The sequence below is a fragment of the Melanotaenia boesemani genome, chromosome 11, assembly GCF_017639745.1.
Source record: "Melanotaenia boesemani isolate fMelBoe1 chromosome 11, fMelBoe1.pri, whole genome shotgun sequence".
NCBI classification, from domain to species: domain Eukaryota; kingdom Metazoa; phylum Chordata; class Actinopteri; order Atheriniformes; family Melanotaeniidae; genus Melanotaenia; species Melanotaenia boesemani.
In genome coordinates, this window is record NC_055692.1 from 16,894,159 (window position 1) to 16,917,424 (window position 23,266).

Genomic DNA, 23,266 nt, shown 5'->3' on the forward strand with positions numbered 1-23,266 from the left:
CACACACTCATTACCATTAAGCATTTCATTAGATTTGAATTAATTATTTCTCAGCCTCACTGTTTTTCTCTTCACAGGAGCTCATTTTTTTCCTTTGAATCTATATATATATATATATATATATATATATATATATATATATATATATATATATCAGTTATTCAAAATACTTAACCGTCATTAATCCCATTGTTGTCCTGAGTTAATTTGCGATTAATCACTTATTAATTGCAGATTTTCTATCTGTTACTAAATCTATCATAACAGGATATTTATCATGTTTTTAATACTCCTGTAAGCAGTTATATACCTGCAGTTATAGAATAAGGCACATTTACCCACTTGAGGTTGAATGACTTTATATACATACACAAACACGCACGCACACACATACTCTCTCTCACATCTCTTGTGACAACCTCACTGTCATCTAGAAAGAAACATACTATAAACCTCAGTCAAAACTTTAATTAAGAATTGATAATTAGTCAGCACAGCAATGACCTGAAGTATACATCGATGATACTGCTACAAAGGGCAGCTCTTTGCTATGACTGTTTATCGCTCTGCCGCCATGCAGGAGGCAGCAGAATGATTAAGAACAGCTGAATCCAAAAGTCTTTAAGTAGTGGATGGACTCTGAAATTTGTACTCTGGATGTCCCAAAGGAAACATTACACTTGGCTTTTAAATGCTTCTCTTTGACTGACCCATATTTGACCCGAGCATTAAGCAGTTGTGTGCACATTTATGGTTCAAGAGTGTTCATGCGTCTGTGTTTGACACACCACCTGTGTATTTATGTCTAAAGCCAGATTTCTTTCAGTTTATCTTTTTTAGTCTGAACAATCATTTGTGGCTGAGATATTTGTCTCCTCTTGCACTTGTGTATGTGTCTCTGACTGATTAGCAACTAAATGCAGATTAATATTTTGTAATGTAAAAAAGGAACAGTGATTGTGCTTAGACAGTAGATACAGGCTGCTGATGAGATTATCATCTGGACTCCGGGCATGATTTCTGTATCATGCACTTTGTATTTTTGGAAAAAATGTTAATCTCATTAATATTTTGCGATCTTGTGGGGTTTATTGCCACATTTATGAAAAAAAGGCTGGTTTAGTTTTATGACCAGACAATAGAAAGGTAAATTGTTCATATTCAAAGCTATATATAAACTTCTATATATTATTGACTACTGGCAAAAAACCTGTGAGAGAAATGGTTATGCATGATTCACTGTACAGAGATGGGCTGTGGGATTAGTTAGGCTTATATTAGTCTGGAAGGGTCAGACTGATTAGATGGCTGGCAGACAACTACTGTCCTCAAAATAAACAACCATGCTGGTGTTTGTGTTTCTATTAGTAGATCAGTAAGCATATATAGCCCATATCTGTAAGTAAATTCATATTCATATATGTAGAATAATTGATGTGATCACCAAGCTGATTAATGTTCTGTGGTGGGCCAAAATTTTCTTACAGTTTAATAAACAGGTATATATATAAATTGCCATTGCAAATTGCAAATTAAACTATTTTAAACTCATTTTGCAAGAAACATTTGCAAAGTAATATTAACAGTTTTCATTATAGGGTTAAGTAAGAACATGCCTTGACCACGGCCTTTATTCTAAACTTCACAACTCTGACTCCAGATTAATTCAGAATGATTGCTATTCAGACTACTTCTGTTGTTTTCAGTTTGACCTGAAACAGAGGATCTATACAACAACAGAGATTGTGTTTCCCATCGGGTTACATGTGTGTTAGTGTGTTTGTGGGCAGCTGTCAGAATAGTGGGTGGGTGTGGCAGAGTATGGGGTAAATGTGGGGGTGTGGGGTATTCCCTTTTTTATGTGGGTGATGCATTAAATTTCATTTCAAGGGGCAGATTATCATGCATTAAGAGGTGGAGTTGGTCTCAGCATGAGCATGTGTGTCTGGCTGCAGGCTGCTAAGCTCTGATCATTAAGGATGTGGAGAAGTGAGCATATGGGGACAGGAATAGACTATTTGAAAGAACAAAGGGCTGTAGGTTGTCTGTGGTTGTTCTAACTCTCTATTGTTAGCGTTTGATATTATTATCCTCTTGTCCACAAATCCCTTTTGTTCCATCTCTTACAGTTTTTGGCCATTAGCCATATTTTTCCTCTGCAAGTTAATCAGTCAGAAGACTACAGGCAGTTAAGTAGACAAGTAAACCTGAAAGCTTAGAGAAATGTCTCTGTATAACTGAAAACCAGTTCTCTTGTCACATGAGAATGAGACAACAATGCTTGTATAGTAAATTAATTAATTGATATTTCAACTATTAATTAAGCTCTTGGGGTTTACTTAAAAAGGTTAGATTAAAAATGGAATTTTGGTTCTTTTAGAAAATGTAAACAAGACTGAGTATTATTACAGTGAGGAAAAAATATCCTTAAAGTGGAAAATGAACAGCTGAAAGGGGCTCCAGTCCCACAATATAAGCAATTTTAGTGACTGCAGACTACTTAAATACTGTCACCTTAGTGACATATTTCCCATAATCATGCCTTAAAATGAATGATGAAGCATAAAAGGATTCAGACCTTATGTGAATACAGTCTGCCTATGATACACTGTTGCTATTGCTTTTAAACCCCACCGTGATTGCTAATCCAGTACCAAAAGTAGAAAATATTGTAATGCTCTTAAAGCATAGCCTTTAGTCATAGGACCTGAACAACTGACTGGAGAATTACTTTTGGGCAGCCAGTGTAGGGTATTTAGTGCTATCCCTAAAGGTTACTGTTTTGCAAGCAATGGAGCTTCACTAAAAGTTATCAGCAAAAGGAGGCGACTTAACTCGGCTTGACTCAACCTGTCAAACTCAACCATTAGCTTGTATGTTTTTGTCCCTCCTCTCTCTATTTTTTCACTGATGTCTAAGTGTTTATGTTTGTGTAACTCTTTCTTTCCATACCTGATTTCCTTTTGTGTGTTTACCTTGGACAGCCTTGTCCTCATGACTGCACTAAATGAAACCGTGTAGATGGGGGAGAAAAAGGTGTTATGGCAGCAATTGTTGGGGCCGTTGTTGCAGGTTATGAGAAACTGGTCATCAGTCTGCTGTGTGTTAACCGTTCTCAGACTACTCAGACTGAGAAAGGTTAAGTCCTAAGCATCCTACCATTAGTCCCACAGCTCTGAAAAACACATTGCCTTTTGTATTCTCTGATTTTTTTGGGCTTAAAAGTCTGATAATGACACATGAACTCTATACTCTTCCATCTTTGCTCCTGCCAGTGTTTTCTCTTAACTTGAAGATGTTAAAAAATATCATGGAAATGTTCAGTAGCCAGACACAGTTTATCTGAATAGATTTCCATTCATCCAAGTCACAGCAATTTTAAGTGCTTTAGTAGAAAGGAAACTAGCCATCCTTTAAGATGTTTCACTTCTAATCTATTAGTCTTTTTTGTGGTTAAACAGATTCTTGAAAGGTTTCAGGCCTAAAAACTGTTGCTGAAACATTCACACCTTGAAACATCATCTCATATGTTGGTCAGATATATAAATGATGCAAATGTGATGACAACAGCCTGGTTGGCATACTGAAAAGGTAATATTTTAATCTAATGTTGATTTAATTGCACTGTTTAGGCACTCCATCTATCTGTAGCTGTTAAAGTGAAACGTGTTGCAGTGTCGGCCTGTTTATGGCCTTCTCTTGTCTCTCCATCTTTGATCACTGTGCGTTTTTCTTGCCTTTACTGTCTTGAAACTCTTCCATTTTCCTCCCACCACATTTTTATGTCTCAAGGCCTCTCTCAGATTTCATTTCCCCATCTAGTCCTCAGTATTTGTTGCTTTTTCTTGAAGAATCTGCTTTCAGTTGAGGCCTAATTAGGCTGCTTTAACCAACCCTGTAGTGAATCTGTGTATGCATGTGTGGCCAAGGCTGAGAGAGGAATGGGTTGAGTGTTTAATTGGGCCACTGCAATATCAGTCTAAATTCAAAGTCAATATTGATTTGACTGGAATTAAAAAAAAAAAAAAAGTAGAATGGACAAAAATTAGTGTAGAAGAAGAATTGCTCAATGTCTGAACAAAAACAATGGATGAATGGATAAATAAATAAATAAATAAATAAATAAAGAGGAAATGAATGTGCTGCACTCTGAATTGTTTATGTATGTAAGCCGAAAGGAACAGAGATTAAAGCTGAGTTAATGCCATTTAATTACTTGATTGGTTCTATTTGTTTCTTTAGCTTTTTGTTTTTTTAAGAAGACGAGGCCGAGGGTTGTCACATCAAGATAACAATGCAGATTTACACACTGTCTGGAGTAAATGAAAAGGACCATGTGGGATAGAGAAGACTGATAATGATTATGTTACTCTATGTCAGTGAAACTAACATGTTACAACACTTATGATCTTGTCTTTAGAGTTCAACAATTACTTTACTGACCTCAGAAAGACCTTTTCATTGAAACCTTCATCATGGGTCATGATCTCGTTATGGCTACTCCAACCTTAAATGAAGCAGCCTGCAGCACTGACTCTATGTTCCCAAAATACCCAGATGAAAGATAAAACGCCCTCGCTCTATTGCTCCTCTCTCTTCTCTCCTCTCAGGTCTCCCTTCCCTCCCCCTTGTCATTTTTTTATGTGTAATACGGCCACACTCTTTGCCTTAATCCCCCCTTTACCCCATCATCTCCTCCCCTTCCACTTCATGTTGCCTCCTCCCAAACCCTAATCTCACCGTTCATATTGTCTCATTCATTTCTCCACCTCCTCTGTGTCTCCCTTACTCCACCCATGGCTAAATCCCCTCCCATTTCTCCTCCCACCCTAACCTCTACCCATTCTTCATCTCGCCTCCCTCTGCTGTTCTCCCCTCCTCCACCTTTCTCCTCCCCTCTGTCATTAACTAGTATAAAAGAGCATTGCATCCCTCTCTACCACTCTCACACATAGTGTGTATGCTGGGAAGGGGGTAGCCAAGGGCAAACAAGGAATTACATTGTTTACCTGCCTGTAAAGCAATCATTTTCCTCTCTGGAATTTCTGCTTAACAGGTAAATTTTTTTCAATCCATTCAATAATACCATTGCATACTATTATGTAAACCATCTAAACATTTTTTGGCATGGATTTCTAAAGTGGAAACCTACTAAAATGTTTTTTTATTTTACTTAGCTTCTGCATTATATTACAGAATAATGGCAATTTTCAACTTACTGCTTTTACATGTGCAGCCAGCTTTATGCTGATTAATCAGTGTTGATATCCATGAAAACTTATGGAAATGTTCACTATTTGACATTAATTATTTACATCTTCTTATCTCCTTCTTTTGCATTATTCTCTTGATCCCACCTTTGTTTCTTTGTGATCCACATTTGAACATAAATTAATGGATCTTGATTCCTTTGTTTTACATTACCAAATGGTGAGAAATCTCATGTATTTATGTATCATTTCTTCCCTCAGATCTTACAACAATATCTTAAAAGGAACCATAGCAAGTCTAAGTAAAGCCTGTTCTCAACATTTCATCAACACTTGATCTGCAACACAATTTTCATTGCCATCAACATTGCCTGAACAACAACATCAGAGACCATGAGCAGCAACTACAGCGTCACTCTCCAAGGTCCAGCCCCCTGGGGTTTCAGGCTGCAAGGAGGAAAGGACTTCAACATGCCCCTCACCATCTCCAGGGTAAAACTAAACACACAAAACACAGTCACACTCAAATGTGATGACAGTCCAGCAGACATAAACAGCTGATTAGTCCATTTCAAATAAACTCCTCTCACTTATTAGGACTGTATTAAATCTGATAGTAGCCTTACCCATATTTTATTTCCACACACACTCACATAGTCATCCAGTTCAGGCCAGTGGTAGAGTTGCATGCCAGCGATGTCCTGTGGCTGGTGAAACCTGACTTCTGTCCTTTCTTCCTTCTTCCATTTTCATCTTTCCACTCCCTAATCTCACTTCTGCACCCCCTTCATCGGCCCCCACCACCACACCCCTGATAGCTTAGCTGAATCATATGCCATCTGCCATGTATTGACCACACAGGAAACCTTCTCTTGCTTTCTTTGCATTCCACTTCACTTTGAGTGTCTGTGTAAAAAGTGCAGCAATCAAGTTCTGGCACAGAAATCTTGGCTTTGTTCCCTCTGCTTAAACAATTAACTTGATGGTCCCTTGGTTTTTATTCCTTTTAATGTCTCCTCATTGCATTACCTCTCCTTTTGCTCCCTCTCTGGTTCATTCACACACAAGAGTATGTTTCCCTCACTATTTTAACTGTACTGTGATCCTGAAAGGAGATAATTTCTTTTAAGGTTATTAAAGCTTCCGTTACATTCTACTTGGATATGCCCTACACCCACATAAACTCTCCCCCAACACATACACACACACACAGGGTCCCAAAGAAAGTCACTGACACCAGCAGTGCACAGACTTGTGGCAACATGAGTATGATGATGAATGGCTTGCCAAATACTGTGCCAATCCCCTTTGGGGCCATTTTGGGTTGCCATGTTTGGGTTATTGCTTTGGATGTGATACTTTTCCCACTAACTAAAGCCATGTGAATTTTTTACCCCAGTTGCATGTTTGTATGTGTGTGTGTTTAAGTCTGGGAGAGCGAGCATAGAGACAACACTGTGAAAGACACTGCCTGAAAAACACAGAGGAAAAAATAGCAACAATAGCAACAACAGTAAAAAACAAAAGTCTGTCACATTCAAAATAACAGAAACTGTTCTACACGCTATTGAATCACAAATGAGAACAAATGTTTTTAATTTGTCATGAAAAAAGTATTAATTATTCTAAATTGTGAAATTAATGTTGGTCTGTATACAGCAGGTTGTGTCAGAGGAGACAGCATGTAAACCAAAACTGAGACCTTAACTGCTGTATCTCAATGACAGATAAGTGGTCTGAGGTGTGAAGATGTTGGCAGGAATGCAATATAAAAGGTGTCTTTGCATAACTTGACACACCATGTGTTTACACTCATTTCTTTTATTTTAAGATTCTTTTGGTTTTACTGGCCTTCAATTGAGAGTAGCTCAACAGAAAAGGGAGTCAGGGAATGACATGCAGCAAAGTTCCCCAGGTCAGGATTCCAGTCTGGGCCAGTTGCATCGACGAGATGTAGACCCTGTAGAAGGGGAGGCCACTTAACCTGTAAATCTATACACCATGCTGAGTTGGTACTCACTTTTGGTTTCAAGAGTCTACCATTTATAAAACCATTTATAAACTTTTCTAAACTAAAGATGTTCTGATCTGAAGTAAAAAAAGAAGAAGAAAAAAAAAAAAAAAAAGAGTCGCCACCTGGATTTAACTAAGCAAATAGGTAATAACCTCCTATTGGATAATTACTGCATGGGCAATTATATTTCAGTTGACAACAAGTTATATAACCCCAACTGATGCATTGAGTAGCTTCTCATTTTTTAAGCAAACATGTGGAAAGATACATCCCATGGTTGTGGAAAAGATGTTAGTCTGTTTAAGTAGGGTCAAATTATTGGCATTAAGCAGAGAAAAACATTTAAGGAGATTGCAGGAACTACTTAGATTGGGCTAAGAACTGTCCAGTACATTATTAAAAACTGAAAGGTAATGGGGAACCTTAGTCTTCCAGGAAGAAATGTGGTCAGACAAAAATCCTGAATGATGGTGGTTGGTGATCACTTAAATGTTTGGTGACATCACATCAAAGAAAAACAGTAAAACTTAGGGCTATGTTTAATAGTGAAGGGAACTCAAGGGATTGGGACTGAACAGCTGTGTAGACATATGAAAACCACTAATCAGTGAGGCTAACCGGAGAAAAAGGCTTCAGTTTCCTAGGGAGTATGAAGATTGGACTCTGAAATGATGGAAGAAGGTCATGTGTCTGATGAGTCCAGATTTACCCTGTTCCAGAGTGATGGGAGCATCAGGGTAAGAAGAGAGGCAGATGAAGTGATGCAGCCATCATACCTCGTGCCTACTATAGAAGCCTGTGGGGACAGTGCTATGATCTGGGGTTGCTGCAGTTGGTCAGGTCTAGGTTCAGCAACATTATGTGTCCAAAGAATGAGGTCAGCGGATACCTGAATATACTGAATAAACAGGTTATTGCATCAATGTTTTTTTTTCTTTTTTTTTCTTCCCTGATGTTATGGGCATATTCCAGATTACAATGCCAGGATTCACTGGGCTTAAATTTTAGTGAGACATCATTTCCACACATGGACTGGCCTCCACAGAGTCCAGACTTGAACCCCAGTGAGAATCTTTGGGATGTGCTGGAGAAGGCTTTGCACAATGGTCAGACCCTCCCATCATCAATACAAGATCTTGGTTAAAAATCTATGCAACACTGGTTGGAAATAAATCCTGTGCCATTGCAGAAGCTTACTGAAACAATGCCACAGTGAATGCTGCCACAATCAAAGCTAAAGGTGCTCCAACTAAATAGAGCATGTGACCTCTTTGGTGCCAATGTTTGTTAAAATTGTGAAGCATCTCTCCACAATTCTGAGATGTGGTGTCAGCAGAAGTCTAAAAAAAGTTCAGTTTATGTTTAAATTTAATGCTGTTTATTGTTGTTTTCTTTTCTTTTCTCCTTTTTAAAACAATTGAGGTGTTCAGAATATACAAGACTGTAAGTGCTGTAAGCAAATGAAAGGTTTTAGATCGAAGCTAGTTACTGACAGATATTTTACTTTAAATGATTGGTATTAAAGACCAAACATCATAATCTGGACTTTTCAAGTCCTTTGTTTTTTAATTTATTTTATATTAATTTTTATTTTTTATTTTTCTCTGTTTTCTTACTTTTCACATTATCAAATTTTGTTCGCTTTAGACATTCTTTACTTTTTATTTTTTAAAATGCTTTGTTTATTTTTGCTTTTCCTTTTCAGTATAACAATTTTGAATACTAAAATGACCATCTAAGATTTATGATTTCTTCAGAGAAAGTCTAATTGGCATAAAATGTAATTTACTTCACCTGACTGTGGTTTTAATGTTGTGGCTGATCTGTGTAGCACTTTAACCTGAGTAGCTGATGACTGTTTGTCTTACACAAACATATGATGTCACTCAGCAGATCATCTATCTAGATCTGCCTCTCCCTCCATTCTTATCACACCCTTGTCAGTAACATCCTATTTGCTTTTCTCTTTCGAAGTACCTCTATTTTGCTCTTAGATATGATGTAACACATGACTCACTCCTTACCAACATCAACTTTTTAGCCTAGCTACCAAGAATTAGATAAAAGCCTAATCTTATCCACCATATTAAATCCAGTTCATGGTGATGAAGGGCTGTGCCTCTGGGTTCTGACTTCAGATCACTGACACATGTACCCATGCACACTTGTACACAAAACAGAAACACACTCAGGCTTTTCTCTGCCAGTCTAACCATAGTGTTGGTTCTAAGAACAGACCACAGAGTAGGGGTTATTAGAAAATGCAAGACCACTGCCAAACCACAGTTACCCTAACAGCTGCTGTTACTGAGCTCAACGCATATGTGAATATACTGTGTGTTTTGTTTAAGGAACTAAGTGTACCCACAGTGTTATCACATTGTACTAGTATTGCATCATTGGATTGAGCTGTTGTTACCACCACTGTATGTCCTCAGACTCCCTTTGTGTAAATTGCCATCGCTACCTCGTTTTAAAAGCAGCTTAAATAGGCTAAATTGATTGTGTTGCTATTCTAAGTGCTTGTGAAACATTTAATTATGGCTACTATGGCTCCTACCATTAAAACCCCATTAAAACATGGGAAATCCATTTATTTGTTGTACACATAAAAATATTTTTATGATTTTGGTGCTAAAATAATTTAAGAGAAAGTAACCAGTGGGAGTCAGTACATTAGACTTGTAAGACCAGAGCCATCATCTCACTGGTTTGCTCTTTTAAGTTATTCTATAACAGAGAGAAAAGCCCCACATCATTTTTTTTAAATATATATATCAAACAACATTTTCCATGCATGGCTTGAGTGATTCAATGCATTCACTTAATCTTTGATCTTCAAGAATGTAATTCTTGGAATATTTTGAAACCTTTTTCTGCAGTACATGGTATTCTCTAAAAATATAAAAGTTGGTTTTAGAGCAGTTCTAGACTACACTGGACTGTAGCCACCACAAAGTGAGTGGGCACTTAATCTATAATAAAACCTTCTCATGGAAGAATGCACTCTCTGGAACTTCATTAGTGAAGGCTGTCTCTTGCTTCCCCAGAGATGCTTTTCAACAAGCAGTGATGACTGACCACCATGATTGGTCTATTTCAGACTGTTTCCTTCTATATGTAGTATGTCTTTCTTTCTCCATATATTCTCCCTCATAATTCCTCCTCCTACAGGAATTGCTCTTAGAATCACATTATATGACTGACCAGGTCTTCAACCTGTAATTCCGAAATGTTTGGGTTTGTGTCTTAATTATGCATACATACCTATGCACAGGCATACCAGTGCCAGCTGACAGCACCCCCATATGACTTAATAATACTTAATTCTGTCTTAATCTAATATGTCCCATGTTTTACTTTGAGGATCACTTCATCATGGAAAAATATTCCCGGAGCCAGAAACAACAACTTTTCATTTCCTCTCCCACAAATCAATTTGTCATTGTGTCCATGCGAGCGTGTGTTGGTGCGCCTTTTGTCATGTTGTATTTTGGACCTGATAACTGGTTTGACTTTTCTGTAGTCACAGCAATACGACAGCTAATAAAGTCCTCTTTAAAATGTGAGGTTTTTTACATTGCATTGTTCAGTTTGGTTAATATGACCTTTTGTCATGTTATTATTAATATACAAGCCAGGGACTTGAACTCAAGTCCTTCAGACCCAAACCTACCTCTTTAACCACTAGGCTACCACAATTAGCAGTGAAAAACATGAGCAGTTGTGCCAGACTTGGATAGATTGCTGATGGTTAGTACATCTCTGTATATGTTGGGCAACCACTGTGATGCAGAGCACTATTCTTTGGTGAAAAAAATAGTAATAAGGTGTCTAATGCCAAAGTTACAGTATGTTGGTGTGACAGGTGTAGTCTGCACATAATTAAATGCTATACAGTATCAGTGCCACACATCCCATTGCAAGATAGGTTTTCATTTCAGTGTTTTTTTTTTTTTTTTTTTTTTTTACATTTGTTTAAATGCCAAAATACTTTAAATGGTGATTTAAGTGCTTGTAGCGCCCATAATAAATCATTTTGAAGCCCTCAGATAGTAAGAATATCAAAAGAAAACCCTGAGTTAGAGACAACATACAACAGACTGTATTTCTTTGTTAATTTTTGAGGTGCATGTTTAAAGAAAGGCAGTTTTTTTCTAATGGATAAAATCATTTCAGGCCAGAAAACTTTTACAACCCTGGCAGAACAGCACAGCCAGGTCATAACATACTGCAGTGAATTTACAATGAAGAGACTAGAATAACCTATTGTTATATGCAGCTCTAATGTATTTTCCACAGTAGCTGTTAATCCTGTCATGTATCCTCCGCCTTCCTCTCAGGATACTGGCTGCCTGGCTTGATCATGTTTATTCATGATAATAATGTTTGATTGCAAAGACAGAGGAGAATAAAAGTGAAATGGATGTTAAAGAAACTGAATCCACAAGAAGCAAAAAATTAAAATTATTTCTTAATTTCTTAATTATTTCTGAGAAAAAGTTCACCTTATTTAGTGTGAACTATGTCCTATAGCATTTTATGGAAGCAAAACCAAACTGTAGTCCCACTAAGAGCTGTTACTCAATTGGCTGTCAATTTACATTTATCAGCATGAAGCTGAAAAAAAAATGTTGGAAGCATTAACTTGTTTCCTTTCACCAAGAACGGCCCAGTCGCTAAATAAGATACAAAGAAATGAATCAGGGTTTCTTTATAAAAGATTTATAAATCATCTTAGGCAAAAATGTTGCATCCTTGTTAACATTTTTAACTTTATTTAAACATGGTTATAGTTATCTTTTTTTTACATCTCATCCATTGGATCAAGAAAAGACACACCTGACTGATTTAAAGCTCTGACAGGCTCTTTTTTTTTTACCATGGCCCATGAAGCAATCATTTTATAAACTAGCATCAGAGGAATAATTTGTTTTCCAATTTTTGGGGGGACAGCTAAAAGAAAAATGTTTATACTCAATAGCTTTGATTAAATGAGTGGGATCATGCTTGAATGGAAGAGACTACTTGCAAGCATGGCAGATATCTAGCTTAGATCTTCTATCCAAAGTTTTGTGTTTGATGTGAACTGTATGTTTATGTGGCTCTGACAGCTGTAGCTGCAATGAGTTAGCTGTGGGAACTCATTTCAATAGAGCTTTTTCTTATTAGGATCTTCTGCATGAACATACAGTAAATGTCAGGCAGTGATTATTGTGCACATATTGCTTTAGGGGAGGAAACAGCTATTTTCAAATATTTCCATACTGTTGAATGTCTGTAAGTATGCATTCACAATAGTGTGTGCCAGGCAGCTTCAGAGTGCACATGCAGGAGCACATATGCATACACACACTATGCATCCTGTATACTTTTACAGAATCACTTGGAGTTCTATTACTTCCCTGATGTCTGTTAAAACTTGCAGTTTAATGTTATATTGATACTGACTGAGGGTTTAAGTTTAGCTTTTCCCTCATAGAATACAATCTCCACACTATGCGCACTTCTCCATTTCTAAGGAATTTTGTGCCTAAGAATAAAGTTTTCATAATTTAGCAGTACAGTTTGAAGATTCAGTTGTCCAGTCAATTATTTTCAAGAACTTGGGGGATTCAGCCAATCAAATGCCTTCACTGGAAGTGCTAAAATAGCTGTGAGAGCACTGGATTTTTATTTTCAGAAAAAAAAATTGTGACTCATGCATTGCTTTACAGTAAGTGTTTCTGATGGATCTATGCATGTAGGCTGACATGTTGTCTGCTTCTGCCTTTGTCTTCCTTAGTCTTCCTGTTTTTCTTCTGCTTTTGTTTCTGTACCTCTTTCATAAATTTCACTCACCTGTATTTCCACTTTTCCTACGCTTCAGTCTGTCTGAGCCTCGACAGGTAACACTTACTTTGTCATTTGGCTGTATTCTTTGTTGCAGCCAGATCAAAGTACAGTAATTATCATACAATTTTCTGCATACCTTTCATCTAATGTCTTATAAAAAGAAAATTAGTGATTTCCGTTCTTGTACTTAAGTTATTTAAATGTTTGATAAATAGACATTTCTTGTTTAGAAGAATACTCTAAAATCCAACCTTGTGTCTTATCCGAAAGTGGGAAAGTTGATGTAAATATTCTTGAAAAGTTGCATATGGAAGCAACTTTCATGTATGTTTAAGTTACAAGGTGTTTGAGAGTCTAGCGCTCGGTGTTTCAATCACAGTGTGATGTGAACCATCCGCCTGTCATCTCTGCCACTGCAAGCGCTGAAAGCACGTTTTGTTCAAAGCACTCAGACCAGTCAGTGTATGTTCAAACCAGACAATGTTGCAGCAATCCAGCAAAGCCTCTTTTTCAAAAATTGTGTTGAAAAGCACAATTTTTTTAAAAGTACTTAAATCAGACAGTGTATGTGTTGAAGAGTGACATGGCTGAAGGCATAATGGCAAGTTATCTGCTTTTGAAAGCTTTAATACACTACATGTGTGTTTCTCGTTTTGATCAAGAGATGACATGAGTGTTGACCCCTCCACTTGTGCATGAATGCATAATAAGAAAGCAGAATTTTACAAAGGGATAGTAATATGATTAGGGATCTAAAAAAAAGTGCAGGTAACAGCAGATAGTGTACAGCTGTTGAAAATGCCACACAGTTCATGTGTGAAAGAAAGCCATAATGTTAACAGATCTGTTGCTCTAGAGCTCATGTGAGATAGGACCGTGTTGAGCAACAGATCAGCAGATAGATACAAGTTTTCGCAATGTCAGCGTGCCTTAAGGCACAGTAGACCCCATCAGATTAAAATGAAACAAGTTTGGAAACAATGGCAGACTTCTTGTATTAAAGTGAGTGAGGAGGATGAAGGAACTTCATCAGACAAGCCACAGTTAGAACAAATGGCATCCTGAGTTCATTTGTGGAGATTATAGGACAACTTAAAGTTATTTAAAGCCACACAACAGCCTGCTGGAAATTTGCCAAAAGACACCTGAATGACAGATAATAAAATGCAAAAACCTTTTAATCAGCATATAATTTTTTCCAAAGGCATGCGTGCAGGCAACTAATCACAGAGAACCACACCTATATACCATTCCTACAGTCACCCATGATATTGTTATCATCTTTCTGTGGGAATGTTATGCTGTGACTACAAAGACTGGAAACATGAATGCTAAAAATATTTTGCTATAGGCTATATTTTGATTTTGAGTGAAAAAAAAAATACATGGTGCACAGAATCTTGAGCTTTGGCCTAAAGGGGTTACATTTCAACAAAGCAAGTCAGAAGTAACAACATAACAGATGACTGGTGTTGGGAAAAGTGTGGAAGTCCTACATTCACACAGTCATGGCCTGAACCCTGTTCAGCATTTCTGGAAAGATGCAAAAGTAGCTGTGGACTGATTTGAGTTGGCTTAACCCTCTTGGGCCAAGAGGGATGAGAGAAACTTTCAAAGGAAATGTAAGCCAAACCGTAAGGATTCTTTTAAAAAAAAAAAAAAGATATTTAAGGATATCATTGTTGGTTTTACTTTAGTAAGCTTCATCAACTTGAACACTAATGGAAAACAACAATGAAAAAATAATAACAGTGAGAAAATACTGCTACATTTATACAATACAATAACATTATAGAACCCATGTTATATTATTACTTGTTGGTATATCATTAGTATGAAGTTAGCAGGTGACACTTTCTTACCTTGAATTGTTTATATAGATACGATGAGCTGGAGTGTTACAACATCATCTGGTTGAGCAGTTTGAAGTGCTTGAAATTCACTGTTGGCCCAATCATCCAACTGAAACACTAAGTATTTCCATAAACATAACTTACAAAGCAGACTTTTCTTGTCTTTCACATTGCAACCGACCCTGGAATGCTGACCCATTCCTCGTTTTTGTCATTGTGCAGTATTATTAGCAGAATCCTCTATGGTTCCTTTATCACAGTCAGCACCAAACACAAGTGTGTTTTCTCTCTGTTAGCTCCATTGGATATGTGTGCTGTGTTAGCACTGCTGCTTTCTGTCATGGCCAAAGAAAAAGAGCCATAAATTAAACACCCTGGGAAAATGTAAGTGTTGGCTCAGTGAATATAGACATTATTTGTATTCCTGTTTCTTATTTTCTCAATGATTTGTTAAGCTGTCTTTGATATGAAAACTGAACCTACTTTGGGCTTTGAAACCTTTTTTTTATCATCATGATTGAAAACAAATGTTTGAATTTGGAAATGCATTTCTAAGCAGCACAAATAACTGCTTCAGACATGTGGAATTAAGACGTGTATAATAGATACTTGCAACACAAATAAAACAAAAGCTTCTCCAGTGTACTTAACTAAACTATTTTTCAAAACAATTTGAATTTTCTTGTAAAGCTGCAAGTTACTTCATTGCATTGGAAAGTGATTTTTGAGTTATGTGTGGAAAATGGGGGATTTATATTATATTACTAACAAGGCAAAACATGTAATTGAACATTTTGTGGCTTGCTCTATTACACTTTTAGATTAGTTAGTATGAACACACCCCTGGAAACAGGTCAGTATTTGTTCACATCTTCAATGAACCCAGTGGCAATTACTTTGCCTTTTCCTTCATTCTCTCCCTTCCTGTCCATACACATAATTTTACCCAATATTAAGTCAGTTCCTAGTTGTTCTTCCAGCTCTATGTTCTTGAGAGTGGTAGTGGGTGATGTTGCGTGAGTTGAACTAATATGACTATAAAAGGTTGGGGCTGTAGAGCTTTTACACTAATCCTGTTGCAGAGCCTCTTTTATTAGCTCTGCCTGTGTCTGTCTGTAAGTGTGTGTCTGTGTAAGTGTGTGTGTGTGTGTGTCTATGAATGATAGATAAAGACAGAGGTAAAGAAACACAATGTCTTGTAAAAGCACTGAGTTTAATAGCTAGGCTTCATATACTACATTGTCACTTTATAGGTAGAACTACCACAAAAGTGCTTTTTGTGTTTATGTGTGTGTTCAGTGAAGTGGTATGTGTGGTCCTTTTTCATGGTGTCAAAACAAACAGATGACCTCACTCCCATTCGGATACACTTAGACCATCTGTGTGACCAAGAATGGTCAGGACTACAGCACAAGGTGTTTCTATACTCAAACTCCATCTTGATTGTTCTTTTTTTTTTTTTTTTTTTAGAAACAGAGAGAAAATCCAATTATATGGTGTCTAATTGGTTGTGGTTATTGTGTTGGTATTTGCCTATTATATTTGGAATTGAACTTTGTAAAGATGACTTAACATTTAGTTTGGATAATGAACTTCAGTGTCATGGGAAACAAATGAGATAGATCCTACGCATGTTTCCAAATCTGTCGCTGTGTTCCCTCAGCCAGCTGATAAGAGAGGCTCTGGCTTATATGTCACATGTTTGTCATGGTGACAGTGAGTTCAAGAGAATAACCAAAATGGCTTAGGTAAAAAATCATAATAAAAATATTTTATAAAATATTGCTAATATTGAGAGAAATATAAATACATGTTAAAGAAATTCCATTAAAGGGACCTCTAATCTGGCTGTCTTGGCTCAGCATATTTACTCAGGTAACACATTTTGTAACCAAAAAGATCCTACACAAAAGCACAAGAAGACATTTTTGGACTTTAAGTAGATTGATTTGATCCTGCAGTCTTTTTAAAAATTTTTAACAGCCTTGCAACTCTTTTCCAACAATACTGTACAAAATATGACCTCTATTGTTCATCAAAAGATGTATCTCAAAAGTACTTGTGGGTATGTGTATGTATATATATATATATATGTTTACAGGAACACAAATGAAATTGATGTTAAACAGCAGGGTTATGGTTCATGATGGGTTTTCTTTTGTATCTTGAATCTGTTTCAAATTTAACAATTTCCTCCAGAGTGAAAGTGCAGCAATTAAACTTTGTTTAGATATTTAAAACATGCCTCGAAGATCATGATAGACTCTAAAAAACAGAGACAAGAGAAACTTATTTCTATTTTATGAAGTGTGTAAACTGGACAGCCATCAATTACTGTTTCTGTCAAGTCCCATAAAAAGGGCATGTGTCTCACCAGCACTCAGCACTCCATTATCTTCTTGCCACCTTTTTAACAACATTTTTGTACTGAGATTAATTGCATAATTGCTTTTTATGGGGTCTCAATTCCCTTTACTTCATCTCAACGGTGAAGTAACAGTACAGAGAGTTGTATTTTCATTCTTACATTACACAAGCCTTATAAAACACCAACATTATGGTGATACTGATGCTTCTGTTGCTTATGTAACTTTGCTGTTAACAAATTAAACCCCGCATTTTCAGTTTGCAGCATGTAAATACCTATTGATTTTTAACATGCAGATAAGTCAAATCTTGATTGAAATTGTAAAAATGTTGTGAACTTTTACCAGAAATGATGACCAAATGATGGACAATAGTATAGACATCAGACAAGCATTTATATCTCACACACTGTGGTGTAAAACAAGATGTAAGACCAGTATAGCAGCAACCCACAGAGTAAAAACAAAGGTAATTCAAACATGGAGGTTTTGGCTGTTAGACATGCATCAGTGTTCGTACAGAAGACCCTTCATCTTGTGGTAAAGAGCCAGGTCTTTAATTAGCTTTTTCCAAATATTTTTGTAACAAAATAGATCCATAAATCCTCTAATAAATACAGCGTGAATGTGTACTTCCTGCACCGCCTCAACCCACCACTCTACCCAGTGTCCTCACTATAATCTTGTAGGTGATGTAGATAATTAAAGCTGTTTGTGGTTTTTGTGTTCGTGCAGCTGACGGATGGTGGGAAGGCAGCTAAAGGTGGTATCGCTGTGGGAGACATGGTTCTTTCCATTGACGGCATCGCTACAGAGGGCATGAACCACCTGGAGGCTCAGAACAAAATCAAGAACTGCGCTGGCAACCTCAGCCTCACTCTACAGAAGTAAGCAATGACCTCACACGCAGTGTGTCCCTTGTTGCTGTACTAAAACCAAGCCACACCACTTTGCAATGATTTAATGTGAGAATGTGAGTTGCTTGTCCTTGTACCCATGACAACGCAAAATCCATATACTTTCTTTAGACCAAACAGCCTACCTCTGCAAATTATTTAAATTTCTTCCCTTTCAACAAGGACATCCTACATCCAGGCAGATGTTCTGTGTTGTTACAGGAGTTAATCTTAGCTCTAACACACATCAGCACCATTTGTTCTGCCTCATCTTCCATTTCCTGATGGAGAAAGGAATAACTAAAATTGCAGGGAGAGCTTTAGACACGTTGTCCACCACATCTTCCCAAAGGTCTACTCTTCAATATTTTGTGGAATCCCGCACAATGTGGCTGATTTATCTCAAACATTTCTGTTATTGTGTATGTGTAGCTTCATGTTGGTTCTCATGTGGTTTGAATTGTCTGGTTCTTTGGCAGCAGCTGTAAATGTGTGTTTTTACTTATACACTGAGAGATGTTCAAGGCTTTAACACTTATATTGTTGGATTCTAGATCAAGAAAGAAAGCCCAATAACAGTTATCGTCTATATATTGGTAGGATTGAATTAACTTACTCAGAGTTAATAGATGTAATAAAATGCACAGGAATTTTTTATCTGCTTTGTTATAATCTGTGTTTGTCTGGATTTCACATTCTGTCCTCCTTTGTTGGCTTTTCCTCTTTCCGTCACCCCTCCCTTCATTTGAGGCTAGCTGAGCATGTCCTATAATTTGTATCCAAATGATGACAGATTGGAGATGTTTACTTTTGGTCAAGTGAAAGAAAACACATACTTAAACATCACGTAGCTCTTTGTAACTCAGTGTCAGTATGTGGTTTTGTGTATTTTTTATTTATTTTTTTGCTGCGGGTCAAAGACATCCATGATCCAGTTCTCTTGTTATGATGAGGAAAACAGGTGTCAGAATTCCGCTTGGCCAAAAACCATCGGTGAGTAAGTTATTTGTCAAAGTGGAGACTCATATTCAGATGTGTGACTAGATTTTTATACTGAAGAAGGTGGAACTATTTTGCTGCTGAGTATAGAAGATATTCATTCTCTGAAACTAAATGTTTCCATATATGATGGACATATATGATACCAAAAAGAGACATATATGATATCAAAGATGGTCAAAACTAAAGAAAACTGTAACCTGGGTAGACACAGATAGGCAGTCTTGCTGGACCAGTAATAATGAACAATCTCACAAACCACTGATTTATATATATATAAAATAAATTTTAAAAATTGCTACGTGAAGACAGATTAATATATTTCAAGGTATATGTCATACCTTTTATACATGTATTATAGATATGATCTGATTGTTATTATTACTCATGCATACTACTCAGGTTAGTCTACTACTCTTTTCACACAGATGAAGTGAAATCTGCCTGATCTGTGCCAAAAAGACACACTTATAAAACCACCCCAGTACCTCTTTGGTAATTCACAAAGACCAAACAGAAGCAGCTCAGCTGTGTATCGCTGCATACTCACACACAGCAGCTCAGCATCAGAATCCGCTAAGTGACTGCAGCATTATTGGTTAAAGTAGTAGATTTCCATGATGCCTTGACCTGTCTTGTCTCTGTGACTACCTCCATTACCAGTTCGGAAGCTGATCAGTTTCGATATGCTTCTGTATTTAAACCTTACAAAAGCATTTTGTAAGGAAGGAACTGTTAGAAGCTGCATGGCAGAGTGCCTTTATGGGGACACCTTGCTTCAGCTTCTGCCTTATTAGAATACTTTAGAGATTAAAAGAATGACAGAGATTTGCGTGCCAATCACTGGCACTTTGATGGACATTCTGTATGTTTAAATAGTATCATGTCAAGGTCAACATCTGCATGGGTTTACATGGTGGAAGAAGCCGATCTAGTCCCTTGTCTCTTTTAGGTTTTATAGGTATCATTCGCTTCCTTTTCCTTTTTGCCTGCACATTTTGATTGGGTTTGTCACTGGGTCACGCCACAAACAAAATGATAACAGCAAGGACATGCAGACAAAGGTTAACAACCCACATGGCGTCTGTTTGTATTATTAAAGAAGACAGGTTGTTATTCCTTTTCCAAATAAAGAATTAACAGGAAAGAGATCGCCAACAGATGTGCGAAGGACATGAAAGGAAAAGCTGAAAATCTTCTACAAGTAGACTTTAAACTGATAAAGAGCACAATTTATCCTGGCTAAATTTAAAAATGGCTAATGTAAAGAAAGTCAAATTATCCTGGCGCTGACCCATCCCCTCCATCAAGTTAAAGGCTGGAGCAGAAGTTGGATTTATTAACTGTAAATGCATGTTTGCAAATACCGTGGTTAACACGATAAAAAATCACAGATCAAGATTTATTTCTCTGTGAGCCTTACTTTATTTCTACAGAAATATTTCTACAGCATTGCTTGAAAGGTTAAGTCAGCTGTTTATATATATATATATATATATATATATATATATAATATAATATAATATAATAATAATAACAATAATAATCAGTGCCATTATTTTATTCCTTTAACAAACTTTAAATGTGTATTGTATTGATACCCAGTTGCAAGCATGCGCTCCTTTGTCTGACGAGTGTGTGGTGAAGATTTTCCATGATTAAAAAGAAAAACAAACAAACAACAACAAAAAAAAAAACAAACCTGTCCAATCTGCACCCTATAAAAAGGACCTAGCCTTCTTTATCAGTTTGTTAAGTTTGTTGGTATTGCTGGACCTGATGCTGTTTCTCAAACAGCGGCAAAGAAAAGCACACAGTAACAGTCATCTATCAGTCAGCACAATGACTGACTGATAGATGATCTCAATCTTACTGCTCCAATTAAAGGATCTGAGCTTTCTCAGGAAGTAGAGCCTGGTAATCCCCTTCTTGTACACAATAGCTGTGTTGGGTTCCAGTCCAGTCTGATGTTAATGGTCAGTCCCAGGTAGTTATCAACAACCTTCACCTCCTCCCCCAGGATTTTCAGCAGTTGTTAAACCTCTTCTTCCAGAAGTGTGTCACCATTTCTTTGGTCTTGCTGACATTCAGATGCAGGTGATTCCATCCGGTCCAGCAGCTTTCTAAGATCAAGCTTGCAGTGACCTCACAAAATGCATTTCTGAGAGCAATTCACCTGATTTACTGTTATTTATATATTTCAAATTTATAAAGCAATAACATTTTAATTGTGAATATTGCACATAGAATTATAATTTGTAAAAATAAATACACCTCTGGGAATTATTTAACACCATAACTGGAATGTAAGAGGAGCTTGTGACCCCAGTATGTTTGTAAATAGAGCCACTAATCTTGGGTGCCCAACTGTTGCAGTGCTTAATTTAGTTTTTAATGAGTCTATAAATAAGGATGGGCATGGCTAAAAACATCACTCTGACTGGCTAATGGTGACATATAAGCACAGGGTGGCCATTTTAATACATTTTAAAAGCATTTGAGAAATATGCCACATTTACTTTTATGACTGAACTGTATTTGACTACAGCTACAAACATCTGCAGATGTAGTGTGCAAACTAAATTACATGACAGGAAAATTGTTAGTTTATCATAGTGTGACTGAGGGAGCAGGTAAAACCTTCTGTCAACTTTTAAAGACTAGTCACACCAGTATTGGACAATGATTCAGTTAATGTTCACCAATTCCAGGGTTTGCTGTTTGTCCTCTCCTCACACACTGAATAAAAGAACCATCCAGATAAGTAGACCAGCGGGAAGGAAATGGTTACAACTTCTTTGTTATTTTACTGAACATTTCTTTCTTGGCCTGAGTTTTTCATCCATCTAGGAATGCACTTTGTGTTGTAATGTTGATAATAAGTCTCAAAGAACAAACTTTTGGTTCATGACCTTTGGAGCCTTGCTGCCTGTTATTGCAAGTCCCTTGATGTGACAGTGGGATGTAAACACTTTGTTGCACAAACAGGAAAAAAATAAGAATGGGAAAAGCTAAAAGAAGTCAAAGCAATCAAATAGCAGCTACAGCACAGCAAGGTGATAAAAGAGAGACACATAAACATGGATTAAGATGGATTCTTCAAGGACCACCAAATTCTGATCAACTTGGTTGCCATCTGTAAACCATAGATCATCCTGCTTAATGGAACAGGCGAGAATGTTAAAACATCACTGGTCCTTGTTTAGATCCATATATCTCCATAAAGTTTTACTATGATTACTTAGACACAGCTGTGGAAAAAAAAACTGTTGGGTTTCTGGGAATTTTTTTTTTTCAATGAATCTTTTTTCCATTCTTATCGTCAACGTCAAGCTGAATTCCATTTGATGAGACCAATGAAAACAGCCAATATCTTGTTTGCTTAACGGACTGTTTCATTATGAGAAAACTGGCCAGCACATGTGGAGCACATGTGTCAATAACATACCCACATGCCCACACATCTGCCACATATGAACACATGCACACAGTAGGTTTTGGAAAGTTCAACCGAATGCCAAAGACATCAAGAGTTATTATTTGTTTCTAAATGATTTATCCACATATTTATCATTTAGACTAATAACTGTGAGCAGACAAAAGTGAAAGAATGTATTTGATTATTAGTTTAAACATTTGGTAACATTCATAAATGTTTACCTACACTGAGTAGGATCACTTTATACGTGTATGAAAAGTTCACAATTTCCTACTTGAAATTGATAAAGCAAAAAAAAAAAAAAAAAAAAAAAAAAGATTAATTTCTTTCCACCAGATGTTGTAGCCTTATTTTAACAGAAAGGTCAAAGAAACAAAAAAGGGGAAAGGCTATTATTTGAAGGAATAAGAACTATGATGGACAGAAAACCAATATGTTAAACAGAGGTGTACTGAGAAATAAAAAAAGACATTATATTATGTCTTCCATTTATATGTGTATGGACTGTGTAAGCACATGGAAAGATAAAAGTAAGTGGGACAAAAGCCAAGATAGAAGAAATGGATACTGGTGATGAATCTGAATAATAGAAATATAAGTTTAGAAGTGGGGTGGAAGGATTTTCATAAAAGAATGAGGCTGGGCTTTGGGAAT

General features: G+C 36.8%; 1 protein-coding gene across 4 annotated transcripts in view; it reads left to right on the forward strand.

Moving 5' to 3' along the window:
* Nucleotides 1-4,951: 4,951 nt before the first annotated feature.
* The window catches only part of pdlim5a (PDZ and LIM domain 5a), a 65,836-nt gene continuing 47,521 nt past the window's right edge, over nucleotides 4,952-23,266 (forward strand). For all 4 annotated transcript variants that reach the window (XM_042000270.1, XM_042000271.1, XM_042000273.1 and 1 more), the window contains exons 1-3: nucleotides 4,952-5,056; nucleotides 5,472-5,702; nucleotides 18,014-18,165. In XM_042000270.1, the coding sequence (XP_041856204.1) occupies nucleotides 5,604-5,702; nucleotides 18,014-18,165 (251 nt within the window). In that variant the 5' untranslated portion in view covers nucleotides 4,952-5,056; nucleotides 5,472-5,603. The remainder of the gene's footprint in view (nucleotides 5,057-5,471; nucleotides 5,703-18,013; nucleotides 18,166-23,266) is intronic.